We start from the raw sequence: 27,556 nt of genomic DNA on the forward strand, positions 1-27,556 counted from the left end.
AATAATTGAATTTCGACGTACCAAATAAAAATAAACCGTAAATTAATTACAATCTTCTAATTGTCAAGGAAAAAAAACTTCTAATTGTCAAGGAAAAAATAATAAAATAACAAAAAAAGGAAACTGAGTCAGAATTTACCTCTCGGGCTTGGCGAAAAATGGATAGTTACAGGGAGAGCGTGAGACGGGGGAGTGAATCTACACACACAATACCTCTTTTGAGTTTCTATCCCTTAATAGATATACCCACCAGAGAGGAAACAATCGATTTATCTATAGAAATACGTCACAGTTCGATTACGATCAGTGAGAAAAATTCTGGGCAAGCGTCAAAAAAGAATTTTTTTTAAAAAATTTGATTCTGGTCAGTGGAGGAACCGTAGCGGCGGCGGCTATCATGAAGAACATCTCATCTTATTGATTCTCTTTTTGTTTTTTGAGTCTCTGGAATTTTCTCCAAGAGTTTGTATTTCCCTCTCTGCTGCTGCATAATTTCTTCGAATTGATCCAAAGGAGTTCCTTTTGCACCACGGTATGAGTTCTTTTTCTTTCTTTTTTTTTTCCATCAACATGCCTGAAAATGCATGCTACATCTCGGCGTGATGGGTTTGATTTGATCCATTCACAGTTTCTGCTGTTGTCGAAGAATTTTGCAAATTTGGTGAAATGGGTAACCGAAAATTCTCGTCTTTTTCAGGGTTTTATGAACTTTCAGTTCTATTCCTTGTGAATCCTTCACATTTCACGAGGTGATTCTGTGGCTTTAGCCATATTTATCCCGAAATTCCGACTTTTTTTTTTAAAGAAAGATATGAGATTCTCGTTCATTTCCGCATCTCGTATCAGAATTTTATAATAGAAAATAGAAATCACTGGGTCTGGATATTGTTTTGATAAGCGACGTGGCAGAATCCTGCTCCTAGCAAGAGTCCAAGTTCTTCTGCTCCATGTCCATTGTTTTTTTTGTCTTTGAAGTATTTGTTTCTCAACTCGAATCAAGAAATTCTTGCCTTGGATATTCAGAATCCTTTCTGGGTTTCTGCCGTGGAGCAACAGAATCATATTAGAAGAACTAGAAAAAATGTGGGCTTTGTTTCTTCATTTTTTTTATGCTTTGTGAACCTGAAAAAATTCGGAAAACAGAAACAGAAACAGAGATTTGATAAAGAAACATGCAACTTGTCGGTTTCTGAGCATATGGGCGGACATCTATTTAATCTCTTTTCCAGATTAGGGTTCATTTTCCTTCATCTGTTGGATTACCAGCAGAAGAAGCAATCCAGTTTTTTTCCATATCAGGTTTCATCTCTTGGTTGAAGAGAACTTTCTTGTTACTTTATCAATGTTCCTTGTGATCTTTATCCAATCAGAATTTTGTTTTTCCTTCTGGGAATTTAGATGGGTATCTGATTTTTTATCTGTTTGAAACATGTTCGATTTGATCAGACAGTTCTTGTTTTTTGTTGGTAAGGGACAAAAATGAATTATATGAAGCTAGGATCCAAGCCTGATTCGTTTGAGTCAGATGGAGATAACATCGGGTAATGTTTCCGGCCAATGTATCTGGAGTCTGTTTCTTGTAATTTGATGATGAATCAACCTGTTCAGTTTCAAGATTTTAACAACGTAGGATGAATGTTTTCATCTACAGATACGTGGCAACTGAGTTGGCCAATGATTTAGTTGTGAATGTCGGAGACGTGAAGTTCTATCTCCATAAGGTACGGTTTCATTTCATTTCGAAACATACGAGTATCTCGGATCATTCTCTTGGAAATGACACTAAAGTTGTGAACTGTATTGCATTTAGTCTCCTCTTCTACCCAAAAGCGGTCGCCTCCAGAAACTCGTCGCGACCACAGGCGAAGAATCCGACCAAGATGATGAAATCAACATCCCCGATATTCCGGGTGGGCCTGCAGCTTTCGAGATATGTGCAAAATTCTGTTATGGAATGATCGTTACTATCAATGCGCACAATGTTGTTGCCGCCCGTTGTGCAGCTGAGTATCTTGAAATGTACGAATCCGTAGATAAAGGGAATCTCGTTTACAAGCTCGAGGTTTTCTTGAACTCGAGCCTTCTCAGAAACTGGAAAGATTCAATCATCGTTCTCCAGAACTGTAGAGAGTTTCATCCCTTGTCTGAGGAGCTGAAAATAGCAGGACGATGCCTCGAGTCTATAGCTTCCAAGGTGGCCATGGATCCGGCTAGGGTTGAATGTCTTACACATATACCCGGGGGAAATTTCTTGTGCCTCGAGGCATCCCATCGGACTGGTGGGTCGAGGATCTCTCCGAGATTCATGTCGATTTCTACAAACGAGCAATTTCAAAGATCAGAACTAACAGTGGAGTTTCCTCCGAGATTGTGGGGAGATCTCTAGAGGCATATGTGATGAGGTGGATCCCAGGTTTCAGCGATGGAACAGCTGTTCAAAGCAACGATCTTTCCGAACACAGATTGCTGCTAGAAACTATGGTTTCACTCCTTCCGACCAAGAAGCAGAGCGTGTCATGCGGGTTTTTGATCAAGCTGTTGAAAACATCGATTTCGTTGGATTGTGGAAATAGAGAGAAGACAGAACTTACAAGGCGAATCGGACAGCTGCTCGAAGAAGCGACAATGACTGATCTCTTGATCAGAGCGCCAGAGGGAACTGAAACAGTCTATGACGTGGAAATTGTTCAAAGCCTGATCGATGAGTTCGTGACACAGACCCAAAAAGGAGTCGAGTTCGGTCGTCCGGACAATGGTTTTCTCGAAAATGAGAGTGGTGGGTTTGTATCAGATGGTTCGAGAGCTGTGGTGGCTAAGCTGGTCGATGGATACTTGGCCGAAATCGGGAGGGACCCCAACTTGTCTCTGTCAAAGTTCCTTGCCATTGCACAGAAAGTCTCAGATTTTCCAAGAGCATCACATGATGGAGTTTATCGTGCCATCGACATGTTCCTGAAGGTATGTTCTGTCTGAAACTATCGTCTCTGTCAAAGCTAAACCCACCGTGTTCTTCAAACCCTAGACACCTTTTTTGCTTAAGTTAACCAACCAACTTAACCGAATCTCCCTAGTTCTGTTATTCATAACATTTTTGTTAAACAGCAACATCCCGAAGTCAACAAAAGCGAGAAGAAAACGATATGTCGGTTAATGGATTGCCGGAAACTATCACAGGGGGCGTGTGCTCACGCCGTTCAAAACGAGCGGCTTCCTTTACGAGTCGTGGTTCAAATCCTCTTCTTCGAACTGGCTCGTGCCACATCAGGCGTCAAAACCTCTCCCCCACCGAGTGGGTCTAATGGCAGCTCAGCGGACCGATGAGGATTGGGACTCCAGTCCGATATCGGAGGAGACGTGTAATGACGAGGACAAGACGAGTTCGGACAAGGCCAAAGGCGCTGCCATGTCGGGGAAATTCTCGTACCCATGGACCGGTAAAGATAGAGATGGTGACGTCAGAAGCTCGCGATGTCGGAGAGTCCCGGTTTGGCCACCACCGGCGAGAAATTTACGCCGTCGAATCGCTGACAAGGTGATAAGTTCTTGATGTCTTTTCCTGGAATTTATCGATCTCTTGATTTGTTTCTCAATCCTTTTAACGTTATTGATTGTATGCTTGTTCGTAGAGTTGTATCGTGAGCAGGACTAGGTTGCATGGACCAAATGGTTCTCTCTCATTACGTGGTAATCTGATAGAGAAACATTCCAAAGATCCTGTTCAACAAAACTCTAAATGTTACCGGGTAAATAGTGGCCTCTCTGAACATAAAAGAAATAACCAAACTTAGAGCCCGAGCCTTTTTAGGTGCCATTTTGTATCTGCAGTATGCAAATCAATGGAAGAACTCATCGTCTCAATATGTGATTACGAACGCCGCAGCAGAGTTTGTGTGATTTCACCCCCTCTTTTGAAGGATTGCATTTTCTGCAAGTCCTCTTGTTTATAATCTGGCAAATATTTTTCTCGCTGTGGGGTGTAGTGCCTCAGGGAAGAAACCTACCATTCAATGAATGTGTGCCGGTCACTTGAAGTTGATACATGCTCTCTGTTCTTACCTACCGAAGCCTTATTCATCTTTCCTGAAGCTGTTACTTGTTATGAATGTTCTCTATGTAGATCTTGTGGGCAAGCCAAGTTGTGAAGGACCGGCTTTTGAGATCATTGTCAACTGTGCCTTGGCTTATGTCCGACAAGAAACGCATGTGCTGAAATTTTTTCCATATTGGCTATCTAGATATATTGTTCTCAGGAGAAAATGCAAGAATTTTCATGTAAGAAATTTATTTATGAAACAGTGAGTATGGACTCATTTACGTGCAATAAACGTAAAAAAGAGGGGAACAAAAGAATCGATCTAAAGGCGCTGAGCCCTCCACCAATCAACGTCGTGTTTAACGTCCTCTTCATCGTCACTGGATGACGATTCTTCTTCGCCCCTGGCCTCTTTGACAAGACGGCTTCTGTTGTTGCGTCTCGCGGCTTTTTGTTCCGCTCTCTTTCTTGTCAACACTTGTACCCTCTCCGCAAAGGACCCGGATTCCTCGACAATGGTTTCCTCGACAACGGTTTGAGGCGTGTCTATTCTCAAGTCCGACATCCTCTCGTACATCGCCCTCGTAGACTCCGAAGATCCAAGACTTTCCTCCAAATCGACATAAAAGGACCAGAGCCTCGTGTTCTTCTGGACACTTTCCTTCCCACCGGCCGAGGTGGCACGCCTCACCAGCTCCAATGCCCCCGTGAAATTCTCCTGCCTCAACTCCATCTCAGCCCACTCGCACCATACGCTTGCCAGATGATCTACCTGTCTGTACCTCACTTGGACCGCCTTGTCAAATATGGCTCTTGCATTGGCCAGGTCTCCGTCTTCTTCGCACAGCTTGGCGAGTGCAACCCATAGAGAGTGAGGCTCCCCGACCGCTTCAATGGGGTCGACAGTGGCAGCCTCAGAAAGAGCTTTAGCTAAACTCCCTAGATCAAAATCTCCGTCGCCTTCATCCTCTGACAGCGGCGCCCAATCCTTCAAACCAGTTGCGTAATGATGAGACGGCTCACGTTCGTCATCTGCCCACGAACCCCGAAACCCAATTAGGGATTGGGCCATTGTTTTTCCGGCGACAAATCTCAACGACCTTCGACAAAGGGTTCGGCAAACAGTGGAATCTAGCCAAAGCCGACTGCAGAAGTCAACAGAGCCCTGAACCCAATATCGAAAGAGCAGATTTATAATGGGCAGAAGATTTCGATGGAAAAGGAAACATTCCATTTCTTAATTAATTGTTTTCCATTTATTTTTTACTCGAAATTGATTTGTTTTTTTTTTTGGAAACTTTACTTTTCATGTATCGGGATTCAGAATGTTTACATATTTTTCCAGGTCTCCAAGGTATGTTAATTAAATTTTTTTTAAAAAATGTATTATGCAGAAATATATCATAAATATCCCAAACGATTTCTTAATTTGAAATTCAGTTTCCTTTTCCTGTACGTCAGCGTAATTCACTTTTCCTTTTCCTATTATTTTTATTAATTTTTTCTGAACAATTAAAAGATTGTGGTTTACTATTTTTATTTTTATTTGATTCGATTCTATCAGAACACCCTTATTAAAGAGAAGATAATATGCCACGGGTTTTTTTTTTGGAAAAAAGGTTTTCTGTGAATAAATTGTAACATTTTAATTTTATCCAAAAAACATAACTCTAAACCTATCAACCAACCGCCCAAAGTATACCTGATTTACATAACTTTAATATTTAGATTCGGTTGTTTAACACAAAATCAGTCTCTCAATTTCAATTAAACTCAAAACCGGTTTCTGAGGTGTCATATGACGTGGCCGTTTATGAAAACAGGCGACAGTTAAACCGGACAAAAATCATCGTCGTGGCCTCACTGTTTTTGTTTTTTCTAAACCGCACAAACCGGATTTCGGTTTAATTAAACCTCTGAGACGACAATTAAAAAAGAAAAATTTCTGAGCTGTACATGCATACTCATAGGACCCACCAAGAAAATTGCTCATTCTCCATTGCTTTCCAATCATAAAGAGGGCTTCAAAACAAAGAATAACATGGAAGCCGGTGACTTGAGCAGGAAGACAGAGTACTTGGATGCCTGGTGGGAAGCCAAAACTGTTTAGAGATAAAATATGAAGAGAAACAATGCCATCCCATGCGATGATCTACCATGAATGGATTATATAGTAACTAGCAAGTGGCAACACACCTGCCCCATAGTTTGGCCAGTTCCACTGAGGAGCAAGTACAAGCAGAATCTGGAGAAAAATGGGTACTTTGAAGGATTGATTCCGGGTTCAAAGGAGTATAAAAGGTTGATCGAGAACGCTGAGGAGTATTACCGGAAGAGTTGCTTGTTTTCCAAGACGAGGTATTGGTTCTTTCGTTGTATCAACTCTGTTGTGATAATAGGCATTTGGTTAAGGTGTATTATCGACTGAGATTGTGATTTTGATCTGCAGAGAGATTATGACTGCTCCATTGAGGTGCATTGATGAGATTCTTGCTCTGCCATATTCATCAGACGATTTCAAGGATCTTGAAGTTCCTCCATCAGACGATGGTTCATGGCTATATGATGGTGAAGATGAGCTGAACTCCGCTCTTCAAGAGAGGCAGAAAGAGATGGAGATGTATAACTCAAAGATCAAAAACAAGCATAAATCAAGAGAGATGGAGGAATCTGGAAGCTCATCCGCCACAAACATGAATGATTTTGGTCTTAGTGATGTAGCAAAGTCCATGCAACAGTTTGTGCACAAGGTATCTAGCTACAAAGGGGCAGAGGTGGCAGAAAACAGGTTACGCTCTTGATGCTAGTCATGTTTTACCAGTTCTTCATTCTAATTTCTGTTGTAAAAAATAAGCTTCTGAGTAGAAGTTTACACTTAAAATAAAAAAGAAAGGAGTAGAGTGTTTTCAGCTCAGTTCCCCTCCTGCATTCCCTTCTCCTTGTCTCCTTGATTCTAAACTTGTTGTTTCCATTGTCATCTTCTCAAGTTTCAACCTTGGTTTATTTGTGCAGGGATTTCAAAGAAGTCGATTTAGATGTTGACCGTTTCATGAAAGATATGGAATCAATCCTTGGGCGCCATGCTCATCCCGAAGATTCTGATGGTGAAGATGGATTTTGGTATCTCCTTCTCTATGGCTTTTGCTATTTTACTCTTTCATTTGGCAATAGGGTTAGATAAATTGATGTTTTAGTGTATATCCTAACAGAAATTCTGCTGGATATGATTGCATTTTTTCTAGTGTTTTCCTTCCTTTATTTTCCTCTTTCTCCGTCGTAGTTTTAAATAGTGTAATATATATAGATGAACAGATAACGATGTGAAGAGGCTTTCCAAGTAAGATGGAACAATGGAGTGGCATGAAAGGCAGGAACAGTTAGAGTGTACGTTGGGGGATCCGCAGAGCCAGGAGAGATGGAAAGGGCAAGGAAGGATCAAGAGAGACAGAGAAAGAAGACAGGAGGACGACATTAATGGCCGAGTAAAGAGTGGCATGGACAAACAGAACCCGAGAATATGATGCAAGAGAACAAGAGGGTCCTTGTGGAGTTGTCAGATGTGTCTCAGGGAGAAGATCATCAGAAGGAAGTGCTCCTAAGAGATACTGAGGACGACATTAATGGCCGAATAAAGAGACTGTAGCTAATAAGCCATGCCTCTGAATTGTCCGCTTCTATTGCGGTTTTATCTTAGCTTGGCTTTGTCCGAAAAGCTGTTTGTAACCACTATTAATGTAATTAATGATGGTTAAGATCAGATTAACGTTACAGGTAGTATTTATTGATAAATATCAAGTGCTTAAAGATCTGAATTCATATATACATAAATAATTGGATTTGAAGCAATTTTGGCTCATCATCTATATGGCAGTATTTTAAATTTTTATTTATCATTTAGAAAACCCATTAACTACATATAAATTGGTGAACTACCACTAATTTTTACATCCTCTTCTTCAAACTGGCTCGGAAGACCGGTGAGGATTGGGACTCCGGTCTGGTTGGGGAGGAGAAATGTAATGACGAGAACCAGACGAGACCGGAGAAGGCCAAAGGGGGTGATGACGTGTAAAGATAGAGATGGTGACGTCAGAAGCCCGGAGATGTCGGAGAGTCTTGGCTCGGCCACAGCCGAAAAGAAATTCACGCGGTCGAATCGCTGAGAAACGGCTGTACATTTTTAGGAGGGTTATTTAAAAAAGATCTTTTTGAAAAATAGCTAATGTGATCATTTTTCATCGCTTATAATAAAACTGATCATGGAGGGCTCGTTAAAGTACAACAAAATGAGTTTTTTTTTTTTTTTTTTGTGACGGTAGCCCAAAATTCTTATAATATACCCTTGAAGAAAGTAGACATATTCTTTTGCCAAAAAAGAAAGAAAGAAAGTAAACATATTAAATTAGTATGTTGCATACATAATATTCTCTGATTCTGTTAATTAGTGATATGAGATATCTTTCCTTTGCCGACAAATAATCTATCGAGGCATTTCGAGATAAAATCTTCTCAAGATTACTTGTAAACTGCGTATCTAGTGATGGATGTTGTTCTGTCCTTTTCTCCTTGTAATTTGTAATAATACCCCATAATTCGTCAAAGCGAAAGATGCCATGAGAAGAAAGTATATTTATATACAAGGCCTACCAAATTTGACCACGATTCTAATTATAGGATTCGGCTTATTTCATGAAGCTTCTTTTTTTTGATAAAATGTGATTTGGTATTAATATCGTAAGGTTTTCAACCTGTACAAACCAGTCCCAAAGTTAAGACTGTATAATAGCAAAATAAACTGGACATCCCATGTGCAAGTGGTAAAACTTCTTCCGCTTAGGTAGTGTTTCTTCCTCCTTGAATCTCTTGTATTATCGCCGTCTAATGCATTCAGTTAACAAATACCAGTGTTCCAAAAGTACACTGCTCTTTGGGTTTTTCCTCACCTTCCCTGCGAGTAAGATTGATCTCATCGAGCTGTCCACCTTCTTCCGCAACATCTCGACCGTCTTAGTCTCATTCCGAAAAATTCTGGCATTACGCTCAGCCCATAGTTCATAAACAGCAAGCTGCAGAATAAGTCTCGCCAGTATCGGTTTATTTTTTCCATCATCCTGCCGGCTCCGAGTGATCCAGCTGACGGTAGCGCCAACTGAGTCTGGCGGTGAATCCTAGCAACATGCTCCAAAGTGCTCCCATATGCCCCGACTGTAGCAACAACCGAAGAAGAGATGTTGGTGCGACTCTTCCTCGATGCCACAGAGGACGCATCTCGTGTCTGTCTGTATCTGCCATCTCGTCAAGCGATCTCTCGTTGGTAACCGCTGCATCATAACCTGCCAAAGAAGGAACGAGTACCTCGGGATAGCCTCGCGGAACCAAACAACCCCATGCCAGGACACCTTGGGTTGGGCAACTCTGATCAGCTTCCAAGTCAAGCTAGCTGAGAAGTGATGTTTGTAAACGTTATTCCCCTGCTTCCATAGCGTCAAATCATCACCAGAATCTGCCTGTGGGGGGTCGATTTCCGTCAGCGAGAACAAGAAGGTCTGAATTCTTTCTGTTCTTGCTGCTGGAAGGGACCAATTCCTGTCGCATACCGCATCCGCAACCTTCCCATGTCTGGGTATTCGGAGGAGCCTCGGTCCAAGCTCTCCAATATGTTCTATCAGCGGCCCGTGCGTTGTCCAGTCATCTAACCAGAATTGCGTTGTTTTCCCGTCACGAATCTGTACCTTTATAAAGGTCCTTGCTAATTCCTTTAGCGATAAAAGCTTCCGTAGGTTCCACGATGATGCAGTTGTTGCCTTCGTATCCCAGAATCCCCGCTGTTTAAACACATTTGCCCGAGTCCAAGCTACCCATAGAGACCCCGCTGCTTTGAATTCAATTGCGTTGTTTTCCCGTCACGAATCTGTACCTTTATAAAGGTCCTTGCTAATTCCTTTAGCGATAAAAGCTTCCGTAGGTTCCACGATGATGCAGTTGTTGCCTTCGTATCCCAGAATCCCCGCTGTTTAAACACATTTGCCCGAGTCCAAGCTACCCATAGAGACCCGGATTTTGTAAATAACAACCATATTAACCGTAACCTGAACACTTTGTTGTAGTCAGTTAGTTTCCGAAGTCCGATTCCGCCTTCTTCCCGCGGTAGGCATACCGTTTCCCATGCGATTCTAGGGATCAGTCGACATGATACAGAGTTCTTCCACAAGAACTTTGAGCACATGCTATCAATGTTTGATAAAACATACTTAGGTAGCATGAAGATCATGCTCCAAGAGTTGACGATACCGTATACCACGGAGGAGATAAGCTGGATCTTACCTGCATATGATAAGCAACTGTTGCACCAATTTTCCAGCTTGTTCTGAATTCTTTCAATCAGCACCTTATAATCATACTTGGTAAGTCTAGTAGAGCATAAAGGAACTCCAAGGTACCTCACTGGAAGAACCCCAAGACGTAGTCCCAATGAGGCAGCCAATGAGCTCTTTTCCTGATTAGCCATACCCGCAAGATAAATATCAGTTTTAGTTGGGTTCATATGTAGACCTGAAAATTCACCAAACCTGTCCATTATCTTTGTGATTTCAACAAGGGTGCTTCTCTCTGCACTTGAAAAAATCATCACGTCATCCGCGAATGATAGGTGCGTGATGACTGGTTGCTTACATCTCGGGTGCAGCTTGATAAATTTTTGGTATGCTCCTCTATCGAGTAATCTGGAAAGCACTTCCATGGCCAATATGAATAGGTAGGGGGATAACGGATCCCCCTGCCTTAACCCCCGTTTGCCTTTGAAATATCCCGCTAACTCTCCGTTCATTGAGACTGAAAATTTTGGTGAGGTGATGCATACTCTAATCCACTTGACGAATACCGCTGGCAAGCCCAATGCAGTAAGTATTCGTAAGATGAACTCCCAGTCAAGTGTGTCAAAAGCCTTTCGTATGTCCAACTTAATCATGGCGCTCCTTGTACAGCCTTTGCGGTTGTAATCCCGCACAAGTTCCGTTGCCAACATGATGTTTTCCAACATCAATCTTCCCGAGATAAAAGCCACCTGATTTTTAGAGACCACATCCCGTAACACACCCTTTAACTTTTGTGCGAGAATAGAGGATATGATTTTGTATATCACATTGCAGCAACTTATAGGTCGGAAGTCGACCATTGCAACTGCTCCTTTCTTCTTTGGCACAAGTGTGAGGATGGTTGCGTTGATCTGGCTAAGCATACTCCCAGTGGTGAAGAATTCTTGGATGGCTGCCACTACAGAGTTCCCAACACGATCCCAAGAAGAGAAGTAGAACTCCTTTGGAAACCCGTCCGGTCCCGGGGCTTTGCTGTCAGGCATGGATTTTAGTGTATCCACAATTTCCTCTGGTGAAGGTATTCGGGCCAGACTTGTTGCAAGACTGTCTGAGCAACTGAACGCCATGAGCTCTTTGAGCCATTGTACAGTTGGAGGCCTACATCCCCGATCACGACATCCAATCAGCCCCTGGAAGTACGCTACAGCATGTTCCTTCATCTCCTTTGCGGACTCTAACTTTCTTCCTTCTTCGGTCATTAAGAATTGGATACGATTTTTTGCTGTTCTCACCTTGACCTGCCTGTGGAAGAATGATGTGTTCCTGTCTCCCAATTGCAGCCACTTAACTCTTGATTTCTGCTTGAAGAAGGTTTCTTCCGCAGCCATCAATAGCAACCATTTTTCCCGCAACAACTTTTCCCGGTGGACTAGATCTATCGTCGGTCTGTTTAGTAGTTGGTCTTGCACTTGGGTCAGATTTCCAAGTGCTTCTTGCGCTCGCTTGGACAGGTCACTAAGCTGCGACGAGTTGAGTTGGCGCAGGGGTTGTTTGACGGCTTTTAGATTCTTACATAACCTGAACTGAGCCGTACCTTCCCACACTACGGGGTTCCAATTCTCAGCAATGACCTGCGGGAATTCCTTTAACAGTAAAAGATGATTGAAAAACTTGAAAGGCCTTCGTACCTCAGGGATGCTGTTAGGGAAATGGATCAGGCAAGGGGAGTGATCTGAAGGCCCCGCTGCAGTGAACTCAGCATATGCAGTGTGGTAAATGTCGAACCATTTTTCGTTTCCCAACGCTCTATCCAATTTCACCGACAGCAGGTTGCGCGTTTGGTTGTTACACCAAGTATAACGGTCTCCTCTATATGGTATTTCAGCAACATTTGATGTAGATATGCATGTCTGAAAGTCACACATACCCTGTGAAGGTGGTCCTGATGTTTCGTAGTCTGAGCGGTCATGGGGGGACAAAGGTTGGTTAAAGTCTCCCAAAATGACCCAGGGAGTAGCTGAAACTGGTTGATAGTTTGATAGTGCCTCAAGCTCTTCCCAGAGCATTCTTCTTGTAGTGCTCAGATTGCTGGCATACACAAGTGTTGCTACAAAGGACAGGTTCCTCACTCGAGATATTACCCCACATGTAATGGCCTGCGCAGTCGCTTGGTAGATAATCACAGTGACCTCCGGATCCCATACTAACCAAATTCTACCAGCTGGGTCGGCATTATAGTTGCAAAAGTATTTCCATCCCCTCGGAAGTGCATTTGTAATTCGAGAGGCATTAGACGCTTGAATGTGAGATTCCAAAAATCCTCCTACGAGCATTTTGTGCTCCAAAATCCACTTGCGAACAAAACTTTGTTTATTCTGGCCATTCAGGCCTCTTGTATTCCACACAAAAATCATGGGATATCCGTCTAAGTTTAGTTTGCTCTCGCGGCCCGCCGGCCGCGGTCTTTAGTCTTTCCATGAGGTGAACTTGCACCTCCTGTTTTTTTTTTCCGAGGAAGGTTTCTTGTATTTAGCCTGTTTACTCTCTTGGCTCTCTGCCACCGGTGGCCTATGTAGTTGCATGTCTGAGCTCTGTTGTTGTTCTTCCGTAGGTGTTTGGGCATCTACTAAAGGCTTTTCAGTCCCCACAGATTCTTGCTGGTCCTGTCCCTTACTCTGCATTTCTTCCTGAGTTGGGGCTTGTTGTTTTTGCAGATCAGCCGAGGGGACTACATTCTTGCCAATGTTAGCTTTTCTTGGTTTGGTAAGAGGATGTTGCTTCGGGCAGTGTGTTGCGTTATGGCCCACTTCCGAGCATGCTTTACATTGCGGAGGTAACCAATCGTAAGACACGTCTATAGATTGCTCTCTTCCTCCCGGAAGGTTGACCATAATGTTTCTGGGCAGGGGGTTTTGTAGGCTGACTTCGACATATATACGAGCCAGTGAAACATTCTCCTTGGCCTCTGTTTGTCTGTCCAGGTAGAGAGGATCTCCAATACTCGTGGCAATCCGACTAAGGCAGTCCGTATTGTACAATGATTGGGGGACATTTCGGAATGACACCCAGGTGTTGACTGATCTCATCGGAGGCCTTTCCGGGTTGTGGTGGGGATTCCAAGCAGTTACATACATAGGGCATTGCCCTACATACCAGAACTGACGGCCAAGGATGTACGCACGGGCTACAACATTCGGCACCTTAAACAGATACGTTCCATTGCCAGCATTCTGTACTCTTATACGCGGACCTCCCCGCGTCCACAAAGCATTGACTACCCCTATGATTCTACCCATGGCTGGTGGGAGGCCATAGAACTGACCGATCAGAAATTCAGCCCATTCCTCAGTAGAATCATTTATGGATTCTTCTGGAATAGTGATAAGTGGGGCTCCTGATGTATGGATGCCAGGGGTTCCCAATCGTTTAAGCTTCCGTGGTGGAGAGAATAGTTTTTTACTCCTGGTTCCAGCAAAACGGTAGAACCTGGTTTACTAACAATAGGGTCAGCAACTCCGGCACGTGCATCAGTCGGAGAGGAAATTGGGGGTTTGTTGCCTGGATCGGCATCAGAGGAGTCCAGACCAGAGGGGAGACCTAACTTCGCTAGGACAGGCCTAGGAAGAGAATCAGAAGGGGGGCAAGAGGAGGACCTGTTGCTATGTTGCGGTGATGAGCAAACGGTGGAGCGCGGAGGCAGAGGCGTTTGGCCGATGTCCAGCGCAGGAGACAGAGGGGTGGAGGCAGGTTGACGAGGACTTTCCGACGGTAGCTGCGGCGGACGATTTCGTCGATGGCTGGGTGGTAGGGGAATGGGTTGGGGTCCAAGGATGGAGGGCGATGGGGGCGCTGAAGACGAGCGGAGGCGAGGGGCCATATCTGGGTGGCTTTGCTGATCGGCTGTGACCGACGAGCGAACTTTTTTCGCGATTTCCGGCCGGCTGTGGCCGGCCGGTGGTTTCTAGGGTTGGGGACGCGTCGCCTTCGCTATCGCCCAGGGATGGGGAGAGAGAGGGGCAATTTTTTGTTACAGCTTCATGAAGCTTCTTTGTTCCACTTGATCTGATAAACAGATTGAGAATATACTCTTACAGATCATATTTTATTTTATTTGTTTCTTCATTTTTTCCTTTAATTTATTGTGGAATTTAGGAACATTTCCCATCGGAAAATGACCTTTCTTTGAAACATGCTCGAGACATGGCCTTTGACTTCAGAAAATGAAGAGATTTCACATTTCACAACATCAGATTATAGTTTAAAACGTGATAAATTCAACCATGCATTCGTTTATTCACGTTATCACCATTTCTATTTGATGAAAAGGAGATTTGCACATTCCCATTTATTTACATGCATGTGATAATGGGAAGTGTAGGGGGGGAAAAGTGAGTATAAAATTGCAATATGGTAATGGTTTTTTTTGGTCCTTTTCCATGTTTGGATCACTATACAATCATCAGATTTCCCTGGGGTCAACGAAAATGGACAAGCCAGGAGGTGACGTGGCCCAATCTCCACCACTGCCGTCCTGACGGAGGCGTTTAAGGCACCACAAGTCCTCCGGCGAGAGAATCTTCCAGTGAGGAATCCCATCACGGAGCGGCTCACAGCTCGCCACCTCAGAAGCCACTACGGCGCAGCCATTTTTTCCGGCGAGGTTGTGGGCGTGACAGCAAAGCGCCTCCACCATCTCCGCCGCGTCTGGGCCTTCGCCTCCTATTCCGTACATGAAATGCATGGCGAACGGCCGAAACACGTCCGGAAACGACGGTATCTTCAGGAACGGAAACGCGGCGTCCAAGAAGCGCGAGGTCTTGGCGAGAGTGCGTTTGAAACGCGACGTCCCTCGGACCTGGAGCCTGTACACGTCCTTGCTGTTCCACACGCTGAGAATCGCCCATGACCCGGGCGGCTCGGAGAGGAACTCGGTCGACCCGGGCCACGACCGGGCTGAGTACTTGCCACGTGGCAACGCGAGGAAAGTGCCGAGGGAGAGCTTATTGTTGAGGATGGAGCCAATGTCGGAGGGAAAGAACTCGGTGGAGGAGAATCGGCAGAGATAGAGGAGCTCAGCGTCGGAGGGAGTGAGTCGGATGATGCTGACTCGGTGGGAGACGGCGACTCGGTGGTTGAAGACCGGGTGGACCAGGAAGGTGGGCGTACGGAACTTGGAGTAGCCGCATTTCTCAGTGAAAAGCTTGACCGACGCGTCGTTATTGCTCTCCGTTTGTAGGTATGCATATACGGCGTCGTTTCGCCTGAACCACTCTTCCAGTCTCTGCACCAACTTCAGTCCAATGCCCATCCTCCTATTTTTTTTAACAAATCACAAAAAAAAAATGTGAGAATTGTTTGAACATCAGTCTAACGTCCATGTTTGATGTTACTATAACAAGCCCCATAATATTAATACTACATAACATACATATAAAACCTAAAGATTGTCCATCTTATCCACTGATTACATGACACGTGTACTGTTAATTCCTTTTTGGCTAATTTTTTCCCCTCGTACAAAGAAAATTCGAGTAACGTAACATGAAAACGAACCTGTAAAACGGGGAGACTCGGAGGCCGGAGACGAAGGCGAGTGTGGTGTTTTCCGGCGGATCGACGGCGTATTCCCGACGGCGGTCGGACGGTGCATTATTGCCACGTGTCACCATCTTGATGGTGCCTCTGATCATCCCCACAATCTCCTTGTGTTCGTTCCCGATCTCAGCCACCTGTCAGACGCAATGCATGTCCAATCCAACACGTCAAACTCAAGAAACATAATCCGACAATAACACTAGTGACTGAGAGAGAGTGTGTATGTATATATATAACGGACCAACATGTGGAAAGAAGGAGACTGACGGATCCGGGCGAGCGGGTCGCCCATAAGATCCACCAAGAGAGACCCGACTTGGCAGCTCTTCTCAAGCTCTCCCACTTTCTCCAAGTCCCTGTTTGGATCGTACTCTCTCACCACTACCACAAATTCCCTCCCCATATTTGATATGAACCAACCTTAATTAATTAGCCAAACAAGGATTAATAACAGTTGCTACAGATTCTTGTCTCGATCGGTTTTATGATCGTTTTTTCAGAAGTGGGTGTTGCCATTATGGCCTTTATATATAGTTAGTATTCTCGTTGTTTTTAATTTATCTTTAATTTTAATTAAAACGATTATAGTTTACATTTAATTTCTCTCTTCAGAATCTCTCTCTCTCTCTCTCTCTCTCGCTTTGTTATTTTGTTTAATTTAAAGATTTCGTTAGTGCTCATTTGAGGCCCTTTCGATTCTTTTATTCTTTCCCCCCCTTGAGTTTTGTATATATCGGGTGTATTTTATATCAGCCAGGGTTTCGTACAACTTAGGATATTCGTCTTATAACATTTACGATATTAATTATTATTATTACAAATGCATAACATATGGCAACGCCATAGTTCGGCGTTTAAATTTCTGATATGATATTATATAGTTATTCCAACTACGACGTGTACATCATTGGAGCCAATCTTTAAAAGGGCGAAGAAAAAACATATGGAGTTGACTATATCTTCAAATTAAATTATCTGCAGGCCAAGTTATTCATTCATTGCATCACTTATAATGAATAAATTAATGCATAATTATTGACCTTTTTCTGTTCACAACCATAATAATTGATATCGTTAACCAATCAGCTTGCTTGTTATTATTATTATTATTATTATTATTATTATTATTATTATTATTATTATTATTATTTCGGTTTATTCATTGAAACTAAAACCACATGAATATAAAAATAGCGTGTGATATATATATCGTAATGGGAATAGGTCGTGATTACGTAATAATTTAATTATCATGAAGGCGACCGCAAAAGAGAAAAAAGAAAAGGCGATAAAAAGCTGAAACGGCGGCGGAGATACGTGGGTTTCGGTTATTAAATCGTTTTATATAAATATACATATGATTTTATGGATTAATTTGAATCAATATAGTTTTAAACTTATTTCAAAAGGTAAGTGATGCCATAATGATCCCACATGATTATCACCGTCATGACCTCGACCTCTCCCTTTCCCTCTCTAAGTATTTAACATGTCAAATATCTCTCCCATATATCATTTTATTCAACATGTGTTACTATATGATATACATATATATCTCTCCCATATATCATTTTATTCAACATGTGTTACTGATATACATATATATATATATATGTATATCATATAGTAACAAAATCACACACAAAAAATCACCTTCACACTCCAAGAAACATATTAATTTTAAATGTCGTCCGCCTGTTTGTGTCTTGTGTCTTTGATAGCGAAATATTATAACATATAGTACATATTTTTATAAATCATTCTCAATATTAAATTAGATGTACCAAAAATATGTTAAGAGAATATTATATATAAAGATGAAATCATGCTAATGTAATAGATCGAAAAGAATATGTTAGTTTCTAATTAAATCACAAATAGGAAAATGTAATCGTTTTTTTTTTCAAAAACAGATACTGTACTATAATCTAGTACGTTATTAGAAAAACAACAACACATAAAAACTGTCTTGGGTTTGAACACGTGTCCTTGAATTTACAAATAACAAAAAAGGGTTAGGTTCGGTCCACAGATAAAATAAAATAGAATAAAAAACCGAACCGGGGCGGGGAGGGAGAATCTGCAACGTGTCAGGACGACCTGGGTGGTCCCGGAATATATCTCCTCAAACTTGGGCCGTTGATTTTCCCTCCAACGTGGACCCCACATATAAAAGGAAGAAGCTTTTTTATTTTTATTATTTTGTAGAAAATATTTTCCAGACTTACGAGAGCCGCTTAGCTACTTCGCATGTATCTTATCTTTCTGCGCTCATCATAATGCTCGTACGTGATCCAACGGCTGTATATATTGGTTCCTCCCAAAAAAAAAAAAAAAATAGTTTAAACTACGGTGATAAAGTAAATGGAACCTTATTTGCTAAGAAATCAGTCACTTAAAAAAATAAATTTCGTTGACGCGTTTGCCTAGTTGTATAATTTGGCCTGTTTATTTATAAATCACATGTACTGACTATAACAACCATAAGATCTTGATAACTGCATCTGATAAAAACTATAGGCTACAGAAATCAATGAATTAAAATGGTTACGTGAGAGTTCGGACAAATTTGACCGATTGGTTAATATAATACTCCCTCTGTATTAATATAGATATCGTTTTAAGTTTTTTCACAGTTTTAAAAAAATTTAAAAAGGTCATATATGCCAACATTAAATTCTATCCACATTAATATTCTATTGAAATTTGATATTACCTAGAAAATCTAAAATGATAACTATTTAGAAACAACAAAATAAAAAATAATATCAAATACGGAAAAGAAAATGGAATGAAAATTGATGAGAGACGTGATGTTGCGTTATTAACTAATCTCGTATATTACGTAAGACAACTAATTTAATGAAAGTGCTCTTTTTATGATTATAAATTATAATATTGTTGATAACGAAATACGTAAAAATTGTGAAACAAAGTGGGTCCAGAAACCCCGTTTCTGTCGGTAAATATGTTTTTTTTTAATTACAAAACAGTTTCGTGTGAGATAAGTGATTGAAAATACTAATGAGATCATAATATCAACGACGGGAACATTAATTTAATTCGACAAATAATTATCTAATGATAAATCTATAGAAAAAAAAAACCCCGAAAAAATATGTAATGCTAGTGTCATAATTAAAAAACATTATTGAGGATATTATACGAGAAAGATTTATAACAAGTATGGACATGGTTTTAAATTAAACACTTTATTTATTTTCGTTAACATGTAAAATATAGTATAGAAAATCATTACCTAATATCGATTATATATGCACAAGTTTATATATATATATATATATATATAATTGGTTCATGGAATACATAGAAATTCCTTGTTTCTTTACGGAGTGTACATTCATTGTTCTTCGTGGATGCTTGAGATCATATAAACAATGGTTTGTTGTTATAAAAATGGTTATTCCATTTGTTGTGTTTTTTTTATATTCTTATATTTTCTTTCTCCTATATAAAAGTACAAGTTCTCCATTTTTTTTTATAAATAAAAAACGATAAATGTAAGATTCTCACAAGTTTCCAGGAGATGTCCGCAAAGGCAGTGGAGCCAATCCCAATATTAATTACTGAAAACGGTACGCTTAACATTTGGGTTTTTCATAACATTTTTTTTTTTGTAATAATAATCAAACCATCTTATTGGAATTACGCTCTACTCTCTAATTTGAGAATTGAATCCGAATTTTCAGAACAAATTAGAGTTGTATAATTATTTAGTTTTAACGCTATATTGATTCAAATTGATACATTGTATCCATCTTACACACACATATATATATATATATATATATATATATATATATATATATATAATATTCACCCTTTAACAAACAAAATTAAGTTTGATATTATCTAAATAACTATGGTTCGATTAGTTATATCAATAGCATATATTCTAGTCATCATTATATTGGATGCTTTTTTTATATTGTAATATATTTCCAAGTGAGCACGATACACCTATGTGATACCTCACTATAAGGAAAAAGGACCAAAACTTAGATATAAACTTGATTTAGGTTCAAAATGCACATATATCGAACTCTCTTAAAAAACACACACCAAATCTTTTCGTGGATTCGTCTTGGATATTGGTTACTGATGTCATGTTGATTCCGATTACCTATATATACTGCTGTTTTTACAATTTCCAGTGTATATATATACAGTAGTGGACCCAAAATTCTTTATAATTGGGAGATTAATGCGCTTAGTGTATTTTTTATATGTTAGTAATTTAAATTTACTTGGGGGCATTTAGTCATTTTATCAAAAAATGTATGAAATTTATAATGAAATTAAATTTAGAAATGGAGGCACAAGATCCCACTGTTAACATGCTGGGTCCGTCCATGTATATTTATATATATCCAAATTGGAAAAAAATATAAAAAATATAGGTATATATATATATATAACAGATTTTGAAAGGTAAAATAACAAAAAGGAGACGAAGACAAATATTTTTGCAATATTGAAAAAGCCTACCATTTATGAATTTATAATACCTTGCGTGATATATCGTTTTTATATCCGCGTCTTATTTTAAAGTGTAAACTTATAAAACAGTTATTTGTCAAGCAACTTCTAGGAACATTGCTTCGGAATATTCATATGCTTGATTTATTTTCTAATATATATATATATATATATATATATATATATATATATTGTGTGTCCACCCAAAACCGTTGAAACTTGATCAAACAATTAATTAGTGTTAATCATGATTAAAAAGAACAAGATTGTATGCTTTTAAGTTTTTTGGGTTCTTGTATGCTTTTATTTATAGACAATTTGGACCGAGCCAGTGTCAACATATTTCGAAGATTATGATTGAAATAAATATCTTTTGGGATCAAATATCTATCTAAACCCAACGGGCTCAGAAATTCGTATAACCATATCTAGACTATTAAATTGGGCCGAACAAGAGGCCCATTTAGAATTTGATTTTTTAGCCCAATTTCAGAGAGGAGCTATTTGACAAGGCATAAACGGGAAAGGAAAAAAAAAGTTTCTTCTGTCTTTATATATTTTTTTTTGGGTCAAATATTTGTTACAAAAACTTAAGATTGGAGGGTAACCACCAAAAAGAAAAGGTGATTACACTTTCATGATTTAGAAAAAGAAAATAGTTTTGAACTTCGAAACTAACGCAATAATCCGTTGAAGAATTTCATTTTCATGTATTTATGTCGTCATCGAAACAATAACGTATAAACATCTTATGCTCCGACAAATCATAGTGAAGTGGAGAAGCCCGTTAAGATTGTGTACGTATGCGGAAAAACGGCGACGTTCGATAATTTTTTGGGTAAATGGGTCTTGTGAGGAATAATTATAAACCCATTATTTAATTTCATTACTTTGATCGTATATATAGTTATATATATATATATGTGCGTGTGTGTGTGTGTTCGTGTGGGAAGTGTTTGATTTCGTCACCAAGCTGCAAATGCAGCCTAGACTTTTTATGTGAATATATACATTGTAGATATATATATGTATGTATTTTTGTATAAGATGTGCCCTTAAGCAAGTGATAGGGTCAAGTGGTGGCTTTGTTCTTTGAAGGGTCAGCTCATTCCCTAACACGAAATCAATTTTGTAACCCTCAATTTTGTCATTTTCCCATCAAGTGTTTATATAGTGACGTACCGATAAGCTATCATCACAATATTTAAATTTGTTTCCACCTAACACATGATTAACTACTGTTATCATTGAACTTTGATTCTTTGCCTTAGAAATCAAAGGAAATGATATGAATAAGTTGTTTTTCCTCGGACATAAAATTCATACTTATATGCATATACAACTTCAGACTTCAGCGGCGCATCTACATCATTTGTAAATTTTTTTTTGTATAAAACTGAATTACAGTGCTTGATATATGTATGATTCACAATTGTTTACGATTTGGGCTTAAAAACCCTGTAATTTTATAATTTTCAGATATTAAATAACAAAAAAAAAAAGACTCGGGAAAGAGACGAGTCCGCTAACTGAAGAAACAAAAAATTAGGAGAAAAAAATTTCAAGTTGAAGAATTTTGGGGAAAATAAATAACTAGACAAGAATAAAGATCCATTGGACAAACTATTCGCGGAGACACGGAGCCGCTTGCACCCGTGTCTTTGGAATCTCTCTCTCTCTCTCTCCAGTCGCGTCAGCTCCAACATTACATTACTATTCAATTTCACTTCACCCAATTAAAAAATTGTTTTCTTTATGTGTATGGAAATCCATTAAGCATTAAATATAAAAAAAAAATAGGCTGATGTAAGAGATGATGATAGAACTATTGAACTATATAATTGCATAGCCTCAACATATATATATATATATATGTTTTTGTCCCATCCGGGGCAGTTTTTGTATGAGAATATGGAACGTAATTATATTCGACGAAATTCCCTCTGTTTAACAACTTATTATACTGTGGCCACTGGCCAGCTTCATGCCATATGCAGTATGACCTTGGCCTCCTTTCATACTTCTTTTCTTAAAATATTTATTATTCGAATATGATTTATATATATATATATATATATATATATATATATATGGCAACATGACTAATTCTTTTTTACTCAATTATACATTATATATATATAATGGCCTGCTCCATCTCCAGACATTGAATCTCTTCCCTAAATTTTTTATTCTCTCTCTCCGGAAAGATTTGTTGCTTGCTCCCAAAGCCAACATTCATCTCTTCTTCTTGTTCATGTGAATCTCCAAACAATTTACCAACCAAAGCATAGCAAATAAGCGTGAGTGAATTGAGATATTCGAATATGAGTTGCAATGGATGCCGTGTCCTGCGGAAAGGATGTAGCGAGAACTGCATCCTTCGGCCGTGTATTCAATGGATCCAGACCGCTGAAGCTCAGGGCCACGCCACCATCTTCGTCGCCAAGTTCTTCGGCCGCGCGGGCCTCATGTCCTTCATCTCCGCCGTGCCGGAATCCCAACGGCCAGGTAACCGACCTCCCCCAGATCTCTAACCGACGATCTCACCCATTCCACCAGGCCGTTATCCGTCGCTGATTTCGAATTGTTCTCCAATTTCAGCTCTGTTTCAGTCGTTGCTCTACGAAGCTTGCGGGAGAACAGTGAATCCGGTGAACGGCGCCGTCGGACTGTTATGGACAGGGAACTGGCGAATCTGCCAAGCGGCGGTTGAAACGGTGCTCCACGGAGGTTCGTTGCAGCCGATCCCGGAGCTTCTCACTCGCGGCGGCGGTTTCGCAGGATTTCCGTCGCCGATTTCCGACGAAACATCCGAGATCTGCACGGAAATACTGAATCTCCGGCGAGACGTTTCCGGAGACCGTAATACTTACCACCACTGCCGATTCTCGAGCTCTAGATCCAGATCGACGGTTTCTCCGCCCAAACGGAAACGTTTGGCTTCAGAGCAACCGTCGTCCGGGCTCGATCTCTCTCTCAAGCCAAATTTTCCGGTTAAAACGGCGCCGTGCAAGGAGGAGATACGGCGGGCGGGAACGCCGTCGATGAACTCGGAGGAGTCCGTAACGATGACTTTGACGAGGAGGTCCACGTTTTGGGGGAACGACGTGGGAGAATCCACGAAGTTGCTCAACCTTTTTGTATGAACGGCGTCGTTTTTCCTCTTCGTGCTCAATGTTATTTTTTGTAAAGTATCTGCGAGTTGCGAAAATTTTCTCTGTTTTCGAGGTGTTATTAAATTAGTAGCTTATAAAAGGGAACAGTGATAATCATTTTCTTCTGTTTTTTAAATCTATTTTTAATTTAAAAATTTCTGCAGCGCATATACATATACCAACAATTACGCATAAATGTAATTATCGAATGTATTTTTAAGGTTTTTTGTTTGTTTGTTTTCATATAATCAATGATGATGTCAACGCGAGTACGCAAGCAGAGTCCGGAATATAAAAGTGTGCATGTGATATATTAATTTATGTGTTGGCATTATCTTCATAACTTCCCATAATGTCGACATTTCTTCGAGGATCACTACTCGCTAGCTTTAGTTGTATTCCCCTTTCAAATAGTTTTATTTCAATGTGTGGCTAATTTGTTGTATCGAATAAACATGGATCGTATAGAATAATTAGGTACGGTCTTCTTATATATATATATATATATATATATATATTGCAAATATGAATTTCTATATAGGTTTATTTCTGCCCTGATATGATATGACAGGTTCGCATAACTGAAATCGAGGAACCAGTCAGAGTAAAAAGGCCATAACATACAAATGTAAATATACGTGTGTATAATGAAACAAATATAATTATAAGAGGAGATAGAAAAAATGTTGGAGAAAATATAAGATTAAATAGCAAAACGTATCGATTTATATTCAACAAAAATAAATAAATATAATAATTGAATTATACAATTGTACCATATCTATCATATATGCATGTGGTTGGACCAAAGCGGCTTTTGGATAACGCAAAGTGCCGGTTTTCTTCATGGAATCTTCAAAAGCTTACACCCCCTCTCTCTCTCTCTCTCTCTCTCTCTCTCTCTCTCTCTCTCTCTCTCTCTCTCTCTCTCTCTCTCTCTCTCTCTCTCTCTCTCTCTCCCTGTATGTTTTTTTTGTTCTTTGTCTGATTCCTCTTGGTTTTGTCTTCATTTGTGTCCTTTAGATCGTGTTGGTAGTAGGCAATTAGAAATGGAATATCATCTTCTTTTTCCTTCCTAATGGACTATCGTTACACTTGACAAATTGTAATATACAAGGCTTTTTGCTCTCTGTCCTCGAAAAAATATTTGTCATGTGTAAATATATATAATAGTGTTTTGTATCTATAGGATATATATTATGTAAATATAACATGTACGTACAATAAAAATGTGGGTCATTCACATGTTACATCATAAAAATACAAATTGTGGGTCGATATATGAGGGGGAAGATATTATATAGTGGGATCCATATGCAGGCGTCATACTTTGGGCCAGCGGCCAGCCATCCAATTGCAAGCGAAAGGAAGTGGTCCACGTCAGCCTCCATCTCCTATCCACAAGAAGGATTTTTTAAGTTTATCTCATATAAAAAATATCTTAAATATCCCAAAATTCTATAGTATCACGAAATTTTATTTGGAACCAGACTTTAAAACCAGAATATCTGTTTTTGTTGATTCAAACATGTTTTAGAACGAATATCTAAATGTTTTAATAATAATCCGATTAGATATCCGAAGATCCAAGATCATATGTTTTTGTATGTTCCTACGCGTTATACTATAAAGTGGCAATTGATGCAAAGAAAACAGTGGAAATCTGAAACATATTCCTTATATATAAGTATATAAAGATGTGATTTTCCCAATACTAATTAAGTTATAATTACAGGAGAGAGTAATACATTATTATAAAAAAAATGAACATTATTCTATATATTGAACATGAAAAATATATAGGTACTATCTTCCGCCATCCATGTGAGGGTAGTGAACCATCTCCACTGATCTCGGGGACATGTGCCCACTTCATTTTCTATCCTCCAACTTCTGATCTCGTCCGTCCGTTTGCATTCTAATCATCACATATATCAACTTTGCAACTAAAAATTATAATAGTTTAATTAGAGGAAGATTCATTCTTGTTTAAAATACCTCAAGCCATGCATAAAATGTATATATACGTCGAATGAATTAAATAATTTACAAAACAAATTCGTATTTTTTTTTGGTTGCTAATAAATAAGAGAGTGATCGTGTTGTGTGCGAAAAACCACGAGCCGCCGCAGTTTTGAAGTGGTCAACCCCCAACTCTACCATGCCCCACTTGCCACCTTACACATATTTCAACCCATCAATATATATCTTATATATTATAACATTTCATATTAAATGTTGTATTTTCAGTCAGTTTTATTATAAAATAATGTCTACACTATATACATTTCATACAAAATGTGTCGTGCGTGACAGTGCGTTAATGCATGAGATGCATATTAAAAATATTATCTATGTGTAGTTATATTATTGTTCTGAATATAAAAAAAGAGAAAGATGTGATGCGGAATCCGCGACCGCAGTACCATTGAACTAGGGCACAACCATGAGCGACGAATTCCAAGCTTCTTGGTGCCGACATAACTTCTACCTCTTCTTGTCCCAATATAAAATTAAATTAATTATAATATATTGATTATTGGTTTCGCACTAATGCAGAATAAATTTCGGACAACTTTTGGCAGAATGTCGAAATACCTAATCTCTGGAAAAGCTAAGGTCGTTTGTAAACCTTCCGTCGTCGGAGTGGCTCAAGAGTCATATGGCCCTTCAGCGTTTTCTCTAGTCCTAATCCTATCCAATACACGTCAGCCATTTCGGGAGCTCTCTCTCTCTCTCTCTCTATATATATATATTATATTTATATATGTAATTGAAACTAGAAATTTAGATATTGAGTCAAAAACCTAATAAAAAGAAGGTACTTTATGGATATGAAAAAAAAAAGTAACTAGAGAACCATATAAATACATAGAGATTAGAGTCGAGAAGGTTCCAAGAGAGGGTGGGAAGAGTTGCGAAATCATAGGACCAGCTAAGATTTTGGAGAGATCGGGACAAGGACGGTACGGTGTCCGACACAGATCATCCACGTGACTTGTTCCCGAATCACAGGAATATTTATGGTGGCTGTGGCTGACTTATAGTTGCTACACTTTTAGACATGCATGCACGTATATATATATATATATATATATATCGTAAAGAGAAACTAACAGGCATTTAATATGTAAAGTCTAGTTCGGATTTTTATGCTACGGAAAATAGGCCCGTGCGCGCCAATAATAGTGCCATTTCTTCATATTCTTTACAATGGGCCAACAGTTCGTTAGCTCATTTTTGGGCAATTTTAGGCCCATTAACGTTTACTTTGTTATGAATTAAGCCCAATGGGCTTTTTTTCTGTTTGTTTTTTATTGTATTATTATTACTCTTTTTTTTTTATCAAGAAATCTTTCATGATTCATGTGAGTCTTAACTTCTACAAGATGTACCATATCTACAAGATAGTAAGGATAATTTCATAAAGTTATCTGGACAAGTTGTTTTAATAATTTACAACATATCTAGAAAAAAAAAAGTTGGTCCAATTTTATGATGCTATCAAAATTCTTTAATTGTCTTTATATTAATGGCGCAAATCAGGTTTAATTTTTAGAAATTTTGTAATGTAAAACAGAAGAGTTGATCACATGATTTTTTTTTTTTTGGGAAATAACTGATGCATCGTTACCTTAACCAACTCATCAATTTTAGTACACATTATACAAGTGAAAATGTTATTAAATTCTCTCTATTTGTTTACATTTGTCAGCCCCCTAACCGACCCCAACATATGGCTTGATAAAAATAAATAAACCGTCAAGAAGTCAAACTATTGTCTGAATAAGCGATCGGGCTTTCAAAAGAAGGGGAAATGATTGGTCCGTTCACTGGAATTTCCCACGTGATACTTTGACCAAATGTTGACTCTCTAAGGAAGAAGCTTCTAAAAACGATAGAATAGACAAGACTCTCCCTGCGTCTAGTTGCCCCCAAATCATTTCCCCCTCTTTCCC

The 27,556-nt window shown here is 39.5% G+C and overlaps 3 protein-coding genes and 1 pseudogene across 3 annotated transcripts; 3 read left to right on the plus strand and 1 right to left on the minus strand.

The window, feature by feature from the left end:
- The first annotated feature begins 200 nt into the window (after positions 1 to 200).
- On the plus strand, positions 201 to 3,788 carry LOC104821227 (annotated as a pseudogene).
- A 2,406-nt stretch (positions 3,789 to 6,194) lies between these two features.
- On the plus strand, positions 6,195 to 7,400 carry LOC104821549 (protein ecdysoneless homolog). Its single transcript, XM_010552471.1, has 2 exons — positions 6,195 to 6,391; positions 6,483 to 7,400. The coding sequence occupies exons 1-2, from the start codon at positions 6,195 to 6,197 to the stop codon at positions 6,832 to 6,834; spliced, it is 549 nt and encodes a 182-aa protein (XP_010550773.1). The 3' UTR covers positions 6,835 to 7,400.
- A 7,283-nt stretch (positions 7,401 to 14,683) lies between these two features.
- On the minus strand, positions 14,684 to 16,345 carry LOC104821228 (probable N-acetyltransferase HLS1). The gene is made up of 3 exons (XM_010552034.1): positions 16,184 to 16,345; positions 15,901 to 16,076; positions 14,684 to 15,659 (listed from the first exon to the last, which is right to left on the minus strand). The coding sequence occupies exons 1-3, from the start codon at positions 16,343 to 16,345 to the stop codon at positions 14,807 to 14,809; spliced, it is 1,191 nt and encodes a 396-aa protein (XP_010550336.1). The 3' UTR covers positions 14,684 to 14,806.
- Positions 16,346 to 22,564: 6,219 nt separating this feature from the next.
- Positions 22,565 to 23,723, plus strand: LOC104821229 (LOB domain-containing protein 37-like). Its single transcript, XM_010552035.1, has 2 exons — positions 22,565 to 22,950; positions 23,044 to 23,723. The coding sequence occupies exons 1-2, from the start codon at positions 22,767 to 22,769 to the stop codon at positions 23,586 to 23,588; spliced, it is 729 nt and encodes a 242-aa protein (XP_010550337.1). The 5' UTR covers positions 22,565 to 22,766; the 3' UTR covers positions 23,589 to 23,723.
- The last annotated feature ends 3,833 nt before the right edge of the window (positions 23,724 to 27,556 follow it).

The sequence above is a fragment of the Tarenaya hassleriana genome, unplaced genomic scaffold, assembly GCF_000463585.1.
Source record: "Tarenaya hassleriana unplaced genomic scaffold, ASM46358v1 Cleome33, whole genome shotgun sequence".
NCBI lineage: Eukaryota > Viridiplantae > Streptophyta > Magnoliopsida > Brassicales > Cleomaceae > Tarenaya > Tarenaya hassleriana.